At 40.2% G+C, this 20,694-nt stretch overlaps 1 protein-coding gene across 1 annotated transcript in view; it reads right to left on the bottom strand.

Moving 5' to 3' along the window:
- The window catches only part of SNX2 (sorting nexin 2), a 57,884-nt gene extending 37,652 nt beyond the window's left edge, over positions 1-20,232 (bottom strand). Inside the window, exons 1-2 of the mRNA XM_077817372.1 lie at positions 20,083-20,232; positions 6,219-6,336 (exon numbers count right to left, since the gene is read on the bottom strand). Coding sequence (XP_077673498.1) covers positions 6,219-6,336; positions 20,083-20,190 — 226 coding nt within the window. The 5' untranslated portion in view covers positions 20,191-20,232. The remainder of the gene's footprint in view (positions 1-6,218; positions 6,337-20,082) is intronic.
- Positions 20,233-20,694: the final 462 nt, after the last annotated feature.

Raw genomic sequence — 20,694 nt, 5'->3', positions numbered from 1 at the left:
AAAAAAATTTCCCTGGAACCTAACCCCCCACTATTTACATGAACTCTTACAGGGAAACTGGATTCGCTTAACATGGTATCGCTTAAAGTCACATTTTTCAGGAACATAACTACAACGTTAAGCGAGGAGTTACTGTACCAATGTAACTTGGACATCACTGACTTTGGAGTTACTCTGAATTATACCAGCCTAATCGAGAAGAATTCAGTTCACTAAGTCTATTGATTTTTACAAACAGCACATCAGCTCAAGGCTGCAGCAGCAGTTTATATTTTCAGCTGGAAACTGAACTGCCTTGCTTTTGGAAGGTTAACACATCGTTAAAGTTGTGCAGTTATGTATGCAACACGTATAACTTTTAAAATGTAATTAAGGACCCATATTCTAAGTATATTTAGTATTTATATTTAGTATATAAACTCATATGCCTTCATTGTACTATTCAACTGTTTAAATTTTTCCATAGCAAAATGGGAACGTTATATTCGCTGTTGCTATAGCTCCAGTTACTTAATGCATAACTCTTGATTCATGTAGCAAAATGATCAATTCTTCCATATGCAATTTCTTGCTATTCTCTCATCCCCATTCTACCTCCATGGACCACGAAGATATTTGGGCACATTTTGACTTAGAAGCACTCAAGTCAGGACGCCCTCTAATAGGAGGAAAGATTCTCACTGGCTAACATCACTTACATACTGAACCACAGTATCTGAGGAACTGCTTAAGTTATGGGAGCCACATAAGCACAATGACACACAAACAGTTTGCGCCAAACATCAGCCAGTGCTCTGTTAGTGTGGGCATTTCCAGACTCTAGAGTCCTACAGTGATTTTCAAAAAGTGAATTGAAAAGTAAAAGTTTATGCTCTTTACTGCTATTTGGTAATGTACAGTGACCGTCTAGAAATTTGCTTTCAAAAAAAGCTTTTTTTTTTTTTTTTTAGAAAAAAAGTCAGAAATATAGGATTCTCATCTATTTTGCTAGCCGTCTTAGAAGTACCCAAATGGTGATGTCAAAGCTGCAGCCCTGCATGCCCTCAAATATGCAGAGGATACTGATTCTCACAGTAACAAACTAAAGAAATGTAGTCTGAGAATAAGCACTGTCCCACCTCATTTGGGGAGAACTGTAGCTTAGGTTTTAGATAAGTGTGGGGAATCACCATTAAAGTCCTAAGAGCTTACTAAGGATTTCCAGCAGAAAGAAAGTGGCGACCCGTTATTACTCTATGTATTTAGACAGTTTTATTTCTCAAAGGAGCAGTAAGAGGCACAGCTTTTTGCTTTGCAGTTCACCTCTAATACTTACGGGTATGTCTACACTGCAATTAGACACCCATGGCTGGCTCATGCCAGCTGACTGAGGCTTATGGGGCTCAAACTGTGGGGCTGTTTAACTGTGTGGCGTACACATCTGGGTTCGGGCTGGAACCCAGGCTCTAGGATCCTGTAAGGTAGGACTATTCCAGAGCTCAGGTTGTAGCCTAGTCTAAACGTCTACACCGGTCTGTTTCACCAGAAAATGAGTTTGGCAAACTTCAGACTCGAACATAAAGCATATGTTAACCCAGTCTTTGGGCCATGTTATTTTAGTCACACAAGCAGGAAATTTACAATTTAATCCAAATTTAAATTTTTAAAATATTTTACAAAAACCTAAGACCACTAGAAATATTTACATTTTTAAAACCTCAGAGAAATGATTTTTATACAAAAGTAACTTTCCTCTGTTGTGTATGCTGGTGAATGTGAAAGTAAAATGGACTGGTATTGTTCTAGCTAAGAAAAATGCTTAACAGCATAAGCAGAAAAATGCATATTATTTTAATTTTGCTTTAATAGTCTAAGGTGCTTTATTCACAAGTTTTCTAATGTATGCTTCAGCCTACAGTAAGTACATTAAAATAGAAAATCTTTTTCACAATAAAAATGTATAATGTTAAGAGTATTGAGCCAAATAAAACTACTATACATGATTTTTTTGAAGTACAGTGAAACTCATCTTAAGTAGCCACTCAAGACCTACAAAAATGATCTTCTAACAAACAATGAACAGATTTGTACTCCATAGTTAGGGAAAAATGTTAAAACAGGAGGGGATCATTGCCAAAAGGACCCAAATCACCAGTCCCATTATCAGAAAAGACTTATGCACTAGGCGTATGGAAAGCCAGTGAGACTTGGACTCCTAGTGCGTAAGTCTCTTTTCAAAATGGGACTTGGTAGCTTTCGAAAAATGTTACCTGAGGTACACAAGTGTTAGTAAGGGTAACCAGCTGAATAAAGCATTGGTATCAACATGAGACTGTTGCTAAAGGAGGGTCGAAAAAATTACACTTGCCAAAAAGACTGCATCTAAAATATTGTTGGGCTTAAAGTATTTGAAATCTAAGTAGGATGATGACATAGATTTGCTAGTATTCTTTGAGATAGCCACTTCTACCCCAGGACCAAGAACAGAAAAATACACAAAGGTAAACATTCAGAAATGTTTACAATTATAATTCCTTGTTAAAACTGAAATAAGACCACTATTATCTTTATTACAAAAAGGATGACCTAGAAACAGCCCCAGAAAGTTTGTTTCAAATGGGACACAAATATCTACATGAGAATTATGTAAGCCACTGATAAATGAGACTTCCTTCTGGCTTCATAAGATAACTATTTGTTCGTTCTAGAAGAAATACAGACTATTCAACTTCTAAAAATCATACTGAGACGCTACTGATGTAATTTAATTGCCATGCCACCTTGTGATCAGGCACTTTACGTTAACAAAAGCAAGAATGAGACGCTATCAACCTGAGCTATATGCTGCTCATCAGAGCTTCCCCTGTGGCTCATGAGGTCCACATACAACTGACAATCCACTTATTCTGCCTGGATCTCTGAAACAACAAAGTGCCAATAACAAAACTCCACCATGTGGATAATAATCAATGTTTTTTTTTTAAATAAGGAAAACAGATATTTAAATTAAATATAGGTATTCTTTTAAAGAAAAGCTATTTAAAATTAATTTTGAAATTGGCAACCTGTTAAAATAATTAAAATTAATACTAAGCAGTGGGTGTTTGCTGCCAAGTTCCACCAGTTCAGTGGTGTGAGTCACTGGCGAAGCACCTGGAGCCACAGTTTGCTGAAGCGCTAAGTCAGCTTTTGACAGTAGTAGCCTCTTCTGCAGGTGCAGAGAGAATATATTTTCTATTTCATTTTCTTCAACTTCAAAGGTTCAGTTCAATGAGTGGTTCATTTAAAGTTAAGAAACCAGTTGGGTGTTGAGAAAGCAAGAAAGCTTTTTTTTCCTCCCCCACCCAATGAATAAAAACTTGGTGTAAGAGGATGAGATTTAATCGTTGTAAAATCCTGAAAGATGTGATAACAAGAAACAATTGACTTCACTAACTACAGATACTTCCTTTGTTTAATAAATAAGTTTTATATGCAAAACATGTGTTGATTAACTTTTTTCCTTATTTATCTGGCACATTTAAAGTAGTTTTATTTAATGAAAAAATGGTAAATACTGGTTTTGTGCATTTTAAACTGAATTTTCATTCCAACAGAGCTTGACACAAATATCAAAGAAAAAGTTTATCTAGTAAGTAAGAACTCCATCATTCACATTTTTCTACCACAACAAAAATGTAAAAACTACGAGTCTGAACAAATGTAAATTAAGCTATTTAACTGCTACATGTGTGTGTGTAGCTGTTTAGTATGAAAGTTGTATTTATTTGTAAATCAACATGTTTAAACGGTCACCAACCACTGAGAATAATTTTTTTAGGAAAACAACTGAAAAGTATAAATGCAAAACATAATTAAAATTGCTGATTTCAATCAAGGTTTTCTGCTTACTGATTAGAGTCAGTGATTTAAATTGCTTTGATTTAAATCAATCCACCCTGGAACTTCAAGATCTTGGAAGTGAGTCAGCACTCAGTTAATGGGCCTAATGCGGGAGCTAACAGGATCCAATTACCAACCCCCCCTAACGATATACAGTAAAGCAGAACCAGTATCCAAGAGAGGGAAGAGAGAATACCACCCCACTTTCAGCATCAGGAAGCGAGAAATCAAGTGGTTATAAGCCAACGATCTGAATATATATTGACCCTCTAACAGCGCAGATGAAAGCGCATTGTGAGACGCTTCATCACATCATGCATCAACTGTGGATGGTTAGGACAGGATTCCTAGTGATATCTATTACAGGCAGCCCAATACTACATTTCTGCAGCTGTCGTTAAGTAGCTACATGTTTGCTACTCCAGCTAACAGTAAGAGATGCAATCAAATTTGCTTTTAGTCCACCATTTTTGAGTCTGGCTACTTAAGATTTAACTCCTAAATCCAAGTTTAGGCACCTAAGTAAGAGTGGCCTGATTTAAAAAAAGAAAATGCTCAATGTTCTAATGGATGGCACTCTGTTCTACCTTATATTCATGTAAGCATGAAAACCAGAGTCATTCAAAAGGCTCTGGATGCAATAAGATTTGAAGCCACGATCACTCCTGTTTAGTCTCTATATTAAAGGTCTTGGCAAACAGTCTCAGAAGACTGAATGTGATCCATTCAAACACATCCCCCACTCTGCCCCCCGCATAAAAAACTAACCTTCTATACACCCCGCCTGCCCCCCCACCCATATCCTTAGAAAATGAAAAGATCTCTGACTGGGTTGAATGGGCCAATTTTCCAGTCGATAAAAAAGTTTCAAGGAGGGACAAGGGCTCTTTTTGCAAAGCTGAGACTCACAATACAAAAAGGCAAAGAAACAAGCAATAAGGCAATTATTATTTTATGTAATCTACATCCAATTTACCTCCTGCACACTGCTATACTCCATCTAGCATACACATCATGACACCCTGAGCAACACATTCCACACCAAAACATATAGTTTAAGCTAGGACTATGAGAAAATGGCACTGAATTGGAGGAGCAGGTTAGTGTAATTATTTGAAAATATACAGCCTGCTGTATGTATAGATGGCCAAACAAACATGCAATTTTCTTGATTGGTGAATTGTCTCTAAGGTGCCACAAGTACTCCTTTTCTTTTTGCGGATACAGACTAACACGGCTGCTACTCTGAAAACTGTACAATGTATATTTTATTTGATTTTTGGAGGATAGACAATGGATATTTGACAAGATAAATGAAGAAGTTTATCATAGTTTGTAGATGTATTATAGTTACAGTCGTAGTTAGGTATGCACTTCTGGTGCATAGTATGATGCTGTGGAGCATGTGACATATTATGAACGATGGATGGAGAACATCAATGTGCAGGAAGACTAGACATATCTTGTTCTGATCCCATGTGACAATTCCTATTTCACTTGAAACTGGGAAATCTGCTTTATTATATGAAATATATCTCCATATTATAAACCTTGTGAAAATATTCTCATTTCAGAATAGGTACTAAGGAAAGATATCCATGGTAGCTATCACAAATTTCACTACAGTATCAAGTTGCCATTTCCATTTGATAGTTACTTGAGACAATTCTACTCGTTTAGCAGTAGATGATTAATCAGGTGGTAAATGTGGGAAGAAAGTGTTTCCAACCCATTGTTAGTTTTATGTGTAGACAACATTATGTGTTCTATACAAGCTAAATCTATGATTCAATCATTAAAAACAATTAATTAGGATGGCTTAGTTTGAGCCGGAGTACAGTATTTAGTAACATGACATTTTACATTAAAATGTCATCAGGTAATCACAATGCACTAAACAGGACACAGGCCAAACAATTTAACTAAATTGAAATTTTTACTGCAGTTATCAATAATCTTAAAAAAGCAGTATTCCCAGAAGTTCACACAGCATTGTAATGATAATGTAGATGAGTAACCAAAACAATGACTGACAACAGTGGCCAAGGAAGAGAATCCAAATATCAAAAGGATAGACCAACTGTTAAAAGTTGTTTCTTCAAAAAGCATTTGCTGAAGGGGAGTGGGAGAGAATCATTGTTTTAGAGAGCCAGAAGTCTATTTTATCATATTAAGACATACGCATTTTAAATTCAAGGTCAGCATTACAAGTTTAACTACTTCACGTTTCCTCACAACTAGACAGCTAACAAAACTTTTGAAAGAAAAAGGAATAAAGTTTACAGAATACCCCAAATGCAAAAGTGTAAGTGTCCATGTGAACTCTATACTTTAAGAAAAAAAGAAGAGAAAATTACCAGCAAAAAGGTCTTCCCTGTCATCATCTAGTACGATTTCTGCAGGCTTTGGACCATTTGAGTTTGTGCTGATGTCTTCTGCAGGAAGACTGGCTGGTTCCGGAGACGATGGGCTTGACTGTTAAAAGGAACAAACAGTTAGGAGGCAAAGAACTGGTACAGTTATCTGTTATAATCATTTTTATACATTGCCACGATAGTCTTTCAACACAAGCAGAGAAAGCAGCAACAACAACATGGAAAGGAAACCATGTTAGCTATTTCCATTTCCTACTCCTACTGGGATAACAATGATCAAAGGAAATGAATTAGTCACCAATTCTTTTCACTTATTCTTTATGGACTTTAAAAATTTCACCTTTTCCTCTTCATGATATGCATTTCCATAAGTTAATAAATATGTTTTATATAGTTAATAGGATAGAGCCAAGAGCTGCTGTAGACTAATCTAGAATAAGTTTATCTACCATCTTCAACATTGAAATGTTTGAGTCTAGTTCCTCAGACTGCTGCAATCAGTTCCTTTTTGTAAATTTATGTCCAAAACAAACTGCAATTTAAACCATCTGAACAGTTGTCCAAGATGTACAAAAATGTCTACAAAATAAAGTCTGCCTTTTAAGGTTCCAAATCAGTTTTTACGAAGAGTAAAGGAATGAGTTAACTCCATTAGTATTTTTATTCTGCAAACTGTAAAGTGTCAAACCGTGTTGCCATGGAAGTTAAGCCTGCCTCACAGAGACAAGCAGCATTTTAAATCTGCTGTTACCTATCTAACTTATTTTCCATTCTGAGGCATATACTAAAGTATCAAACAAGTCACAGGATTAGTGTTCACATGTTAGCTGGGACAAACAAGAAAGCAATCCAGCTTCAGTGCTGCAACCAGGCCCCAGTTCTTCCACAGCTAGAAAAAATTCACCTTTTGCTGAAGAACCGCACTCTAGTATCCAAGTTTTCATTTTAAAAAGCCTGAGTAACAGACTGCAAGCATGGTACAAATTGTCCCCACTCATCTCAAAAGGTGTTTAGGCAACCATTTAGCTTCAAAGCTGACATCACCCTGAATTATCACAATTCTGATTTGCTAGACATTTCCGCTAAAACAACACACAATCAATATAGCATTTTTTGTTTGAAACTAATATGCATGTTCATTTAACTCAATAAAATGTGTCCATCATTTCAAGTTAAACTAAAGCTGCCTTCGATTTTTTAGTTTACTGCATAGGAATCCCACAGTACTTATGAGGGGTTTTTTTAAGTCGAAGTTAAGACAAGCATCCTATAGAACATACAGTGTCTTTACAACAAGAACAGTCATATACTGAATCTATATCACAAAGATCTTTGATAAAGAAAAAAGAATTTGATGACAGAATGACGCAAAATAGCAAGACTTTATGCCAGTAGCCAAGACTTTGAACAATAAAGCCTTGCAGCAAAGTAGACAGTCTTACCCATTTTAAGTGATATTATTTGCAGATAGGGCATAAGAGAAAGTTAATTGATTTGTATTACAGCCTTCTCTGGAGATAGTATCTTGCAGGATTCTCAACTGGGTCTCATGCCTCCAATACAAGTCATGCGGGAAATTCCCTACCTCTTATCTTTGGCTTGGAGGGCCAAATCTTAAACTGGTTCAAGAACACTGCTTTGTTGGGTATATTTCAACTTTGACAGGTTTCAGAGTAACAGCCGTGTTAGTCTGCATTCACATAAAGAAAAGGAGTACTTGTGGCACCTTTTTCAACTTTGAGTTCTTCAAAGGACACCCTTCTCTGCCCCAGCTACCAAAAAACATTCTAGCCAGTTCCTTACAAGCATGAAGCAAGAGCTCCCCTAACCTCCAAGAATATAGGAAAAACCCACATAGGTTGGGGTTCTGTGCCGAGTCTCCAGGCAGCACAGCACAGAAGATGGAGCTTAGGGTGGGAGTAGAAATCCTCCTAATTATAGGCTTCTCAAGGGGCCAGGGCAAGCTCTGGAATAATGTAGACCAGTGGCCCTCAACCTCTCCAGACTAATGTACCCCTTTCAGGAGACTGATTTGTTTTGCATACTCCCAAGTTTCACCTCACTTAAAAACTTCTTGCTTACAAAATCAGACATAAAAATACAAAAGTGTCACAGGACACTTACTGAAAAATTGCTTACTTTCTCATTTTTACCATATAATTATAAAATAAATGGATTGGAATATAAATACTGTGCTTAAATTTCAGTGTATAGTATAAAGAAAACGAGTACTTGTGGTACCTTAGAGACTAACAAATTTATTTGAGCATCAGCTTTCATGAGCTACAGCTCACTTCATCGGATGCATTCTTGAAAGCTTATGCTCAAATAAATTGGTTAGTCTCTAAGGTGCCACAAGTACTCCTTTTCTTTTTGCAAATACAGACTAACACGGCTGCTACTCTGAAACCAGTGTATAGTATGTAGAGCAGTATAAAACAAGTCAGTGTCTGTATGAAATTTTAGTTTGTACTGATTTCGCTACTGCTTTTTATGTAGCCTGTTGTAAAACCAGGTAAATATCTAGATGAGTTGATGTGGCCCCTGGAAGACCTCTGCGTACCCCCAGGGGTACATGTACTCCTGGCTGAGAATCAGAGATGTTAGAGAAGCACTACTTTCATAGCAGTGAAGAAACAGAGTACCCACAGCATAACCGATTTTAACCTCCCAAATCAGAGATAGGTAGGTTGGTTACAATCCTGCAAGATATATTCAAAGAAACAGAAGAAGCAAATAGTTGTCTCTTCTTAAAAGACACTAAACAGAATTTTTACTCTTGGAGAGTAAGCAACTCAGAGGACTGTAACAAAGGGGAAAAAACATTAACTTAAAAACAGGTATAAAATGAAGGCAAATGCCAAAGAACCAGAAACAGTTAATTGATTTGACAACTTAAGGGACAGACCGAAGTAAGTGGGGAGAAAGTTTGAACTCCCATGACTCAAAAGCAAATTCAGATCTGTAAAAATCAGAGCAAGACTGCTGTAGAGACTGAATACAAACAGTGGAGTTTAGTAACTATATAGCATGTAACCATGTAGTCACCATGTTTATGCATGTATTTTGGTAAAGGACACGCATGACATACATTTAAAAACAAAAGCATGGAAAAATGAAGTAAAAGCTGGCTAAAGCAGCAGCATTTGGTACTTTAACCCTACCAAACATAATTTGATCACAACTTTTAAATCCTCCATTACACTTTCCTACGAGACAAATCCCACCTTCAACAGCCTCTTCTGTTCACCAATGCCCCTTAAACAAGAAGGGTTACAAATCAGAGCTATTTAAAACCTTGGGAAGCTGAGGACTTCCACAGGAAGGGGCCCTTACAGAGGAAGTTCTGCCATCAGCACCCCTACTTTTTATGAGGGAGAAATCAAGCTCAGGGTCTCTTATGATTGCAAGAGTGGCAGCAGTGCCAGGGGAGACATGGTCTCCCACTTAGGCAAGTCCCAAGCAGTTTAAGAATAGGTCAAAACCGCTACTACCTAAAACTCCACCCAGAAACCATAAGGTAGCCAGTATTGCTCAATCAAGCACTCTGGATGAATAGCACTGCCATTTAAAGGCACTGTTTAACACACTGGTATTTCATCTAATAGCCTGCTTAAATTTAGACAGATTTAAGATGTAGCCCACAGAGCAAATTGCTATAATCCAGTCTCAAGGTGACGGACACAGATCACAGCAGCAAGCTCCACAACCAAGGGAAACCAAGCTCCACAACCAAGCGGAAAGCTGATTGCTGCAGAGGCGCATGTGGATCGGACAGAGACTTCTCTTAGAGGACAGTCTATTGATAGAGATTCTCTGGGTTTTAGTCAGGAAGAGAGGATAGAAGAGGATAAACTATGGGTCAGATCAGACGAGAAACATTCATAGAATCATAGAATATCAGGGTTGGAAGGGACCCCAAAAGGTCATCTAGTCCAACCCCCTGCTCGAAGCAGGACCAATTCCCAGTTAAATCATCCCAGCCAGGGCTTTGTCAAGCCTGACCTTAAAAACCTCTAAGGAAGGAGATTCTACCACCTCCCTAGGTAACGCATTCCAGTGTTTCACCACCCTCATAGTGAAAAAGTTTTTCCTAATATCCAATCTAAACCTCCCCCACTGCAACTTGAGACCATTACTCCTCGTTCTGTCTTCTGCTACCATTGAGAACAGTCTAGAGCCATCCTCTTTGGAACCCCCTTTCAGATAGTTGAAAGCAGCTATCAAATCCCCCCTCATTCTTCTCTTCTGCAGACTAAACAATCCCAGTTCCCTCAGCCTCTCCTCATAAGTCATGTGTTCCAGACCCCTAATCATTTTTGTTGCCCTTCGCTGGACTCTCTCCAATTTATCCACATCCTTCTTGTAGTATGGGGCCCAAAACTGGACACAGTACTCCAGATGAGGCCTCACCAATGTCGAATAGAGGGGAACGATCACATCCCTCGATCTGCTCGCTATGCCCCTACTTATACATCCCAAAATGCCATTGGCCTTCTTGGCAACAAGGGCACACTGCTGACTCATATCCAGCTTCTCATTCACTGTCACCCCTAGGTCCTTTTCCGCAGAACTGCTGCCTAGCCATAAAGAATCTGACACATCAGAAAAGGGCAGACAAATAAACAGTGACAAGTTTTTAAAGTGCTTGTACACAATTGCTAGAAGTCTAAATAATAAGATGGGTGAACTAGAGTGCCTCATGTTAAAGGAGGATATTAACATAATAGGCATCACAGAAACCTGGTGGAGTGAGGACAATCAATGGGACACAATCATTCCGGGGAACAAAATATATTGGAGGGACAGAACAGGTCGGGCGGGCGGGGGTGGAGGGGGAGAAGGGTGGCACAAAATGTGAGAGAAAACGTAGAATCAAATGAAATAAAAATCTTAAATGAATCCACATGTTCCATAGAATCTCTATGGATAGTAATTCCATGCTCTAATAGGAATATAACAGTAGGGATCTATTATCGACCACCTGACCAGGACAGTGATAGTGACGATGAAATGCTAAGGGAGATTAGAGAGGCTACCAAATAAAGAACTCCAGTGGGATCCAGTGGACATCGTATACTTAGATTTCCAGAAAGCCTTTCACAAGGTCCCTCACCAAAGGCTCTTACGTAAATTAAGTTGTCATGGTATAAGAGGGAAGATCCTTTCATTGATTGAGAACTGCTTAAAAGACAGGGAACAAAGGTTAGGAATAAATGGTAAATGTTCAGAATGGAGAGGGGTAACTAGTGGTGTGCCCCAAGGGTCGGTCCTAGGACTAATCCTATTCAACTTATTCATAAATGATCTGGAGAAAGGGGTAAACAGTGAGGTGGCAAAGTTTGCAGATGATACTAAACTGCTCAAGATAGTTAAGACCAACGCAGACTGTGAAGAACGTCAATAAGATCTCACAAAACGGCAAATTAAATTTAATGTAGATAAATATAAAGTAATGCACACTGGAAAAAATAACCCCAATTATACATACAATATGATAGGGCTAATTTAGCTACAACTAATCAGGAGAAAGATCTTGGAGTCATCGTGGATAGTTCTCTGAAGACATCCATGCAGTGTGCAGAAGCAGTCAAAATGGCAAACGGGATGTTGGGAAACATTAAAAAAGGGATAGAGAATAAAATGGAAAATATTTTATTGCCCTTATATAAATCCATGGTATGCCCACATCTTCAATACTGCGTACAGATGTGTTCTCCTCATCTCAAAAAAGATATACTGGCATAAGAAAAGGTTCAGAAAAGGGCAACTAAAATGATTAGGGGTTTGGACCAGGTCCCATATGAGGAGAGATGAAAGAGGCTAGGACTCTTCAGCTTGGAAAAGAGGAGACTAAGTGGGGGGGATATGATAGAGGTATATAAAATCATGAGTGGCGTGGAGAAAGTGAATAAGGAAAAGTTATTTACTTGTCACCATAATATAAGAACTAGGGGGCCATCAAATGAAATTGATGGGCAGCAGGTTTAAAACAAATAAAAGGAAGTTCTTCTTCACGCAGCGCACAGTCAACCTTTGGAACGCCTTGCCTGAGGAGGTTGTAAAGGCTAGGACTATAACAGGATTTAAAAGAGAACTGGATAAGTTCATGGAGGATAAGTTCATTAATGGCTATTAGCCAGGATGGGTAAGGAATGGTGTCCCTAGCCTCTGTTTGTCAGAGGGTGGAGACGGATGGCAGGAGAGAGATCACTTGATCATTACCTGTTAGGTTCACTCCCTCTGAGGCACCTGTCATTGGCCACTGTCGGTAGACAGGATACTCAACTGGATGGACCTTTGGTCTGACCCAGTATGGCCAGTCTTATGTTCTTATGAAACAGTTACAATATTCTGCTCAGGAGGATAAAAAGCATGCCTGGACATTGCTGCAATGTGATCATCCTAGAACACTATCCCTAGACTGTGCATATGATTAATGAATGGTGAGCAGACACAACTCCAAGTAGCTATTGCCATCTTCCAGTTGTTTTCTCCCAACCTACTACATCACCGTCTTATATGGCTTGAGTTAGAGTCATGTTGCTCTCATCTATGCCACAATTTCCTCCAAACACCAGCAAGTAAGCCATCATGAAGGGAGACAGTATTGTCTGCCTCACAGTGACTGTACTCTATGTATGATCCTTCAGTAGCAATCTAGCCAGTGAAAGATGTGAACAGCTACAATGATATCACCCACTAGCAACAGTGTTACATAGGACACAGATGAGAAATGAAACCAGAAAGTGAAGTGCATTGCCCAAGGACCTAATACAGGTTGAGATCCCTTATCAGGACTGTTCCACATTAAAACAAGAAAACAGAGGCTTTGTAAGATTAGGCATGTAGATATGGAAAGAGGCTGGCATGGGGACAGGACTATTAATATGATTAATGGTCACTTCCCTGTTACAGATGCCCATTAAAATTGCACCCGTCACATTATCCAAGGAAAATGGGAACGTTATACATTAGATACTAAAGCCCAACGTTTGGATGCCTAAAATTAGGAATCTAAATATAAGTTGCCTGAAGTGCTAATCATACATAAATCCCAGTGAATCCAAACGGGAACATGTTCTGTGAGGCAGAGTTCTCAAGCAAGCCTACAGCCATCTCAGAAGGACAAAAACCAGTAGAACTAAATGAATTACCCACATAGCTTGTGCTGGAGGCATAAAACGCAGGAGTGATAATCCTACACAGATGGTATCTAGAAAGAAAACGGATATACTGGCCACTGCTGGTTAAATATCCCATGGTTCTGTTCACAAAGCGAGTAGGAATTAACAATTTGATTACATTCAAAATTTGATTACATTTACAAAAAATGCCTCATTTCAGTTGTGTAATGAATTCCTTTTCTGGTCTATAAACTGATGGATAGTATATTAGACACTGTTAGACAGATGAAATGTTCATCATAGATGCTGTTGCATTTTAAGATGGGTTAAGGATCTACATATTTCCTGTTGTATCTAACTGTAAAGCTGCTTGAGTTCTTTTGGTCTGAAAGACATTACATAAATTCCAAGACAAAAGACTGCTAAATTAGAGTTCAAGTTGAGAGTATATCTAAGTAATTTAACAGAAAAAAAAAAAAGCTTTAAAACAAACACCTATTAACCAGAGGACTAAAACTTCTAAATAAAGGTTTGTAGGCTAAAACAGTTATTTTGAAGCTTTCAAATACATAAGATTGCAGTTTTGTAAACAAATGAGCCCAAATTAGAATTACACTGCCTTCAGAAAGACAGGTGTTATTCCTGATAATTATGAAGGTAGTAAAAAGGCCAAGTCACCGAACTTTTCAGAAGCTACAGTAGTGACTAAAACTCAATCACCACCAAATATTGAAAGGATGTAGTGGAGCTGGGACACAACACTGTTCAACCTCACTAATAAGCCAAGCTGCACACACACCCTTATTCGGCATATTCAGTTATTCCTCTCTATTCCACTCCTTATTCTGTCTAGATTGAACAGAAAGTGTTCAATCTCTTGCTTATTTTGCTCCTGTAAGTATCAAGCAAAGCAGACAGAATACCCAAAAGAAGCGGAGCTGATGTCTCGGAGCAGCATAAACTACTAGTAGGGTCATGGAGTGGGGAGACTTGAAAATTATCAGAAAACTGAGCAAGATTACATGGGGGGAAAACTAAGGCCCAGAAATTGCTTCAGTGGGGGTTGTGTATGCACACATGCATATTACTCTAGGGGAAATTCTGTGCCACTGTGGAATGCAGAATTTTACAGAATTCTGTTTTCCCCGCAGAATTTCTTGCCACCATTAGATGCCACTGGACTCTGCAGAGCCCAGCTCGCAGTAAGCGGACTACCCACCCTGACTGGCCTGGAGGCTGCATGCTCTTTGATCCTCATTCTCCTAGGGATGGAAGAGGGCCTGGGAGACCCAGCTCTGGCAAAGGGTGAGGAAGGGCAAGGCCATACCACACCATGTTCACCAGCGGGACAGTAAAAAGTTGGCGGGAGTAAAGGCTCTGGGCTGCTGGTGTCTGGGCCTGGATCTGCCCTGTGATTGGGCTCCACGGGGACAGGAGGTGCTGGTGTCTGGGCTGGGGGCTCCGTGGCTCGGCTCTGGGGAGAAGGGGTGTGGATATCTGAGCTCTGGAGGCCCCAAACAGAGGGAACAGAAAAGATGGGAGGGGAGATAGACAGAGCAGAGGCAGATAGCAATTCACTTTTTAAAAAAAACACAACAAAACATTTGTAACAATAAAGAAATTAACAAAACAAAAATCCTAATATTACTTTTCCATGCAAGCAATTGCTGCAGTTGCCAAAAGAATGGTTTGTGACCAGGAGTGAGAGGGGAAATAAGCAATCCATCTTTTATTAAGATGCAGCCAGTACTATGAAACAGTTTGAGAATCCCTGCTCTACTCTATTTGGCTTCTTAACCTTTATACTTATAGCAAATAGACTTATAGCTAAGAGAGTTAAACAGTGATGTGGCGCTTGAAGTTTCAAGCATAAAAATATGAGTGCTTCAGCTCCCACTCCCCAATAACTTCAGCTCCCACTCCCCAATAATAGGGTGCTTCGTGCCCTTTCACCAAGCCTCAAAAACCTCCAAATGTTCTGGATACAGAGTATGAATACAGAGCCTATAATTTAACCATATACAAAGTTTTATGCACACAGATCATAAGGTTAATATGTAAAATCTTTAACCCCTTATATTCCTTCAGCATGTCACAATAATGATCTGGAAAAAGGGGTAAACAGTGAGGTGGCAAAATTTGCAAATGATACAAAACTACTCAAGATAGTTAAGTCCCAGGCAGTCTACAAAAGGATCTCTCAAAACTGGGTGACTAGGCAACAAAATGGCAGATGAAATTTAATGTTGATAAATGCAAAGTAATGCACATTGGAAAACATAATCCCAACTATACATATAAAATGATGGGATCTAAATTAGCTGTTACCATTCAAGAAAGAGATCTTGGAGTCATTGTGGACAGTTCTCTGAAAACATCCACTCAATGTGCAGCGGCAGTCAAAAAAAGCAAACAGAATGTTGGGAATAATTAAGAAAGGGATAGATAGTAAGACAGAAAATATCATATTGCCTCTATATAAATTCATGATACGCCCACATCTTGAATACTGCGTGCAGATGTGGTAACCCCATCTCAAAAGAGATATATTGCAATTGGAAACGGTTCAGAAAAGAGCAACAAAAATTCTTAGAAATATGGAGCGCCTGCCATATGAGGAGAGATTAATAAGACTGGGACTTTTCAGCTTAGAAAAAAAGACAACTAAGGGGGGATATGAGAGAGGTCTATAAAATCATGGCTGGTGTGGAGAAAGTAATGTTATTTACTCCTTCTCATAACACAAGAAGTAGGGGTCACCAAATGAAATTAATAGGCAGCAGGTTTAAAACAAACGAAAGGAAGTATTTTTTCCACACAGTGCACAGTAGAACTCCTTGCCAGAGGATGTTCTGAAGCCCAAGATCACAAATGGTTTCAAAAAAGAACAAGATAAATTCATGGAGGATAGGTCAATCAATGGCTACCACCAGGATGGGCAGGGATGGTGTCCCTAGCCTCTGTTTGCCAGAAGGTGGGAAGGGGTGACAAGGGATGGATCACTTGATGGTTACCTGTTCTGTTCATTCCCTCTGGGGCACCTGGCATTGGCCACTGTCAGAAGACAGGATACTGGGCTAGATGGACCTTTGGTCTGACACGGTATGACCGTTTTTATGTTCTTAACATGCTTTACATACTACAGTATACAGTGATATACACAAAAAAACTGAAAGGTTGATTGAAGTCAGTACAGTGAATTTTTACATGTCAATATTGCTGTTTACCAAGATGTACAAGGTGTAATATGGGTAAGGCAAAGTTTCCTGAACTAGTAGTTTTCACACTACTTACATTTAGTTTTCTTTAAGTGTCATGGTCTTGTGTTACACTTTGTAAAAAGTTAATATTATTCACTGGAGAAAACATATTTCAGTTAACAATGTTTGTTTTGCAGGGTAAAACTAAATAAATACACAGACATTTTAAAACATTTTAAATCTAAATTTGAAGCATGGTATCTGAAAGAGTTTTCATTCATTCTCTTGACTTTACTTCCACCAAACAGAAAATGAAGGGCATGATCTTGTGGTATGCGAATGGCAACAAAAAGCAAAAGGTGAGGGGAAACAAAAGACTATGCTAAGAGAGGGAAAGGCAAATTTTAATAACAAAAAAACCCAAGAAAAACTAAAAAGAATCAGCAGAAAGAAATTGTTGTTTACTCTTCTTCCATCCAGAAGCAAAGGGAAGGGATGAAAAAATAAAGAGTGGGAAGACTCTCCTGTGATCAGCCTGAAGAGGAGTGAAGAGTGAGAGTCAAGTTCAACAGACATCTAGGAGCCAAAACAAGAGAGGGAGTCCCCACCTCTGAAGGATCCATAGTCAGCACTCGGGTAGTTGGGATATCTCCCTTCCCCATCAATTAGCGATGAAGAAAGAGGATGTTTTCACCTTCATTGGAGTTATCCTGGGACTTCAGTGTGCCCTCCCACCCACCATCTTCCATCCCTTTTCTCCCCAATATCAGTCTCTGGCTGGTAAGTGTGCAATAAATGTTAACCACCAACTATGAAGGACACTCAAAGTTGGTTTTGTTTTATTTTTTATTAAAAATAACACTCCTAAAGAGTCTAAGAAATATTACCAAAGCAGGTACAATATGAAAGTTGTTAGAGCCACAGAATTTAAAAGCACAAGTTTCATAATCTCTTAATACAGCAGGCTAATGTAAAGCAATATTATCAGGTTGTTAGGCCAAGAGTGTGACCTATTAATTATTTTACAGCAATCAAGTGTATTAGGTACCTTAGAATAAAGAAAAAGAGACAGAGCTGCTGCCCTAAAGAGTTTAAATCTAGTTTCAGACTAGGCAGGACTTTGTAGACTATATATAAAATTGAACTTTGTCAAAATTATAACTGAAGCCATTATCCCACACACGTCGTTTCCCCCCGCCCCCCTCCCCCTGCAAAAAAAACCCTGCTGCCTGTAAATGAACTGGCTTTTTCTGACATATAAAACATTTTACATATGAACATTGGATATGTGTGGTTGGAAGGTTATAAGAGAGACAGTATTTACTCGTACATAAGAGGGGAAAAAATCAAAAGTCCCAGAAAATTTAATTAGAAGTAACTTCATACTCTCTGCCGAAACCTCAAAAGAACACTTTTTTTAAATTAGTCAATTCAAATGAGTTAGTAATTCTTTTAACAAATAGTTCTAAAAAAATCTCGATAAAAAAAATCAAGGCTTTTTCTTCTACTCTACTCATGTTTATAAGGCTCTTTTCATCTAATCACTTTCTTCCAATGGACTACTTGGAGAAACAGTGAAACAAACACACTGTATGCAGAATGCTGTCAAATGCACTATGTACACAAACTGAACTTTTGTCAGTTTTTCAGTTACAATAATCTTTAGTGTTATTTGTACCATATGAGGTACCAAGCTTTCCACACAGAAATGTGATTTTGAAGTTAACTGTGTCCGTTTAAGACTGGACGTTTAAATACAAAAAGATTTTTTGTTGTTGTATGGAGATGGATTAGCCATAAATTCCATCACTCCTCTCTCTGAGTTTGTAGTTTTATTCTAGACAAGTAAGCATTACTTTTTGTGTTTTAATGCAGTTCATCTAAAAGTACTAAAATATATACAGACCTATTAGTTTGGTCAAACAAACAATCTGGTCAAACAAACTGAATATTTTATATACGTACATAAGTGGGCCTATGACTATGTTTTGCACATTTATTTTTCTGAAAAAAATTGCCCACAAACTGCATATTTACAAATAAAAGGCTAAATACTAAAACTCTAAAGAGAGAATTCTCCTCAAAATACATTTATGAGCCTTATTATGTGTTTGAGAACATAATTTACTATATTTTTGTTACAGGAAGATAACATTGATAAAGGTAGACCACATATGAACTGAACACACTGACCCATTACTGTAAAGTTCAGGGGCAGGAAGCTTCCTTCAACAAAAACAGGAACATTTCACATTTTAGATAGATGTCTGCATGAACAGGACATTTAATGTTGTCCATTACAGTTCTGCACACTGAAAACAAAACCAGAACCAATTACAGAGGAGAGGAAAGCTATCATTTTATAAAAAAAATTTTAAAGTATGTACACACTGCTTATTTAAAAAAAAAATCAATTATATTTAATGGAGGAGAGGGGAGAGATGGGTTGTTTACAAACAAAGCAAGACAGGTTTAGACTTTTCAATAGCTGCACAAAGTTTTAAGTTACTGAAAAAATAACATGGTAATTGTACGTTTCAAAAGCCCTGATATGGATGCATCTCTCTAACTAGCGATAAGTACCATCTGCCCCTAAAAAGAGACAGATGACACTAAACTGCATCAAAATGAGAATCTCCAGACAGTGACGAGCTCCCAGGAGCTGCTCAATGCCAGCATTAAAGAGAAGGAACAAAAGAATTTTAAGGAGTAAACATATAGGTTCCTTGAGAAAGGCAAGAGAGGGGGATTTTTATCTTGGAAGGAAGTGGGTTATGTTTTCAGGCCATGGACTGGGGAGATGCAGAAAGTGAGATCTAGGGTAGGCAACGTTATAAAGGGGAATGAGAGGTTATTCCAGGAGAGAGACAGATGTGGGGGAAGAAAGAACATCTGGCAGAAGAAGAAGAGACAGGTAGCTATTTCTGAAACGACAGCATGATTATCCCGGCAGCGGAGCGGAGGGCTCCCCGGGGAAGGGAGCCAGGGACACCGGAGGGAGAGCGCTCTGGCAGGGGATGACAGCTGCAGAGAAGTGACTCCCCCGCTCAGGGGATGCACACCGCAGCAGGGAAGGGGGGGGACCGCTACCCGGCTCGGGGGGTGGGGGGGGGAGGTCGCTCTGAAGGGATCATAGAATCATAGAATCATAGAATATCAAGGTTGGAAGGGACCTCAGGAGGTCATCTAGTCCAACCCCCTGCTCAAAGCAGGACCAATCCCCAATTTTTGCCCCAGATCCCTAAATGGCCCCCTCAAGGATTGAACTGTCAGAAGACGCCAACGCACCGGGGCAGGTTGGGGGCAGGGCTGCCTGTCACTAGTCACCGGAGCAGGGCGGAGGCCGGTGTGGGGACGCTGGGGCCCCCGACATGCGGGCGGGTCAGCGCTCTCTGGGTACCGGGCGCCCTGGGCCCGGCGGCTGCGGCGGCTCTGCCCCGCAGGGCACGAAAAAGGCGGCGGGGGCCCGGCCCCGCGGATGACAGGGACGTCACGCGGGAGCAGGGCCTCGCCTCTCACCTCCAGGGTGGACACAGTGCTGGTGAACAAATCCTCGCCGTCCTCCAGCTCCTCGAGCTCGGGCTGCCTGGCGTCCCCGAGCGGCGGGGGCTCCCTCTCCGCCGCCATCTTCCCTTCCGAACTGGGGCGCGAGCTCCGGGTCCCCTCGGTCACGTGACGAAGAGGCCCCGCCCCGTTTAACACGTGACTAGGGCGCGCACCGCCTCCCCTATCTCCGGGGGGGAGCGCGCGAGTTGGGCCGCGGCCGTTCTGGAGCTCTGGCCACTGCGTGCTCAGAGAGGCGGGGTAGCGGTAGGCCCCGCCCCTCCCTGCGGCCGGTCCCAGTGTCGGTGGCTGTGGGGAGATGGAGAGAATGGCCTCCTCTCTCCTCCGCCTGTCGTCTCAGCCCCGGCCACTCCGCGCCGGCCGGCCGGGCTCCAGGTCCCCGGAGGCGGGACGGGCTCGAGGCGAGGGCGGGCTTAGCTGCGTCCACTCCTGGGCCGGCTCGTGGCGCAGGGCAGGGACTCGGAGTGGCGCTGTGCGGCGGCGGGGCTGCTGCTTTCCTCGGCCCTGCCCTGCGCGGGGCCCCCTGGCTCACGCCCCCGCCCTCCCTGTGCTGGCCATGGGAGTCCG

The sequence above is a fragment of the Eretmochelys imbricata genome, chromosome 5, assembly GCF_965152235.1.
Source record: "Eretmochelys imbricata isolate rEreImb1 chromosome 5, rEreImb1.hap1, whole genome shotgun sequence".
NCBI classification, from domain to species: Eukaryota; Metazoa; Chordata; order Testudines; family Cheloniidae; genus Eretmochelys; species Eretmochelys imbricata.
Note: the sequence above shows the minus strand (reverse complement) of the source record. Positions and strands in the feature narration are given on the sequence as shown.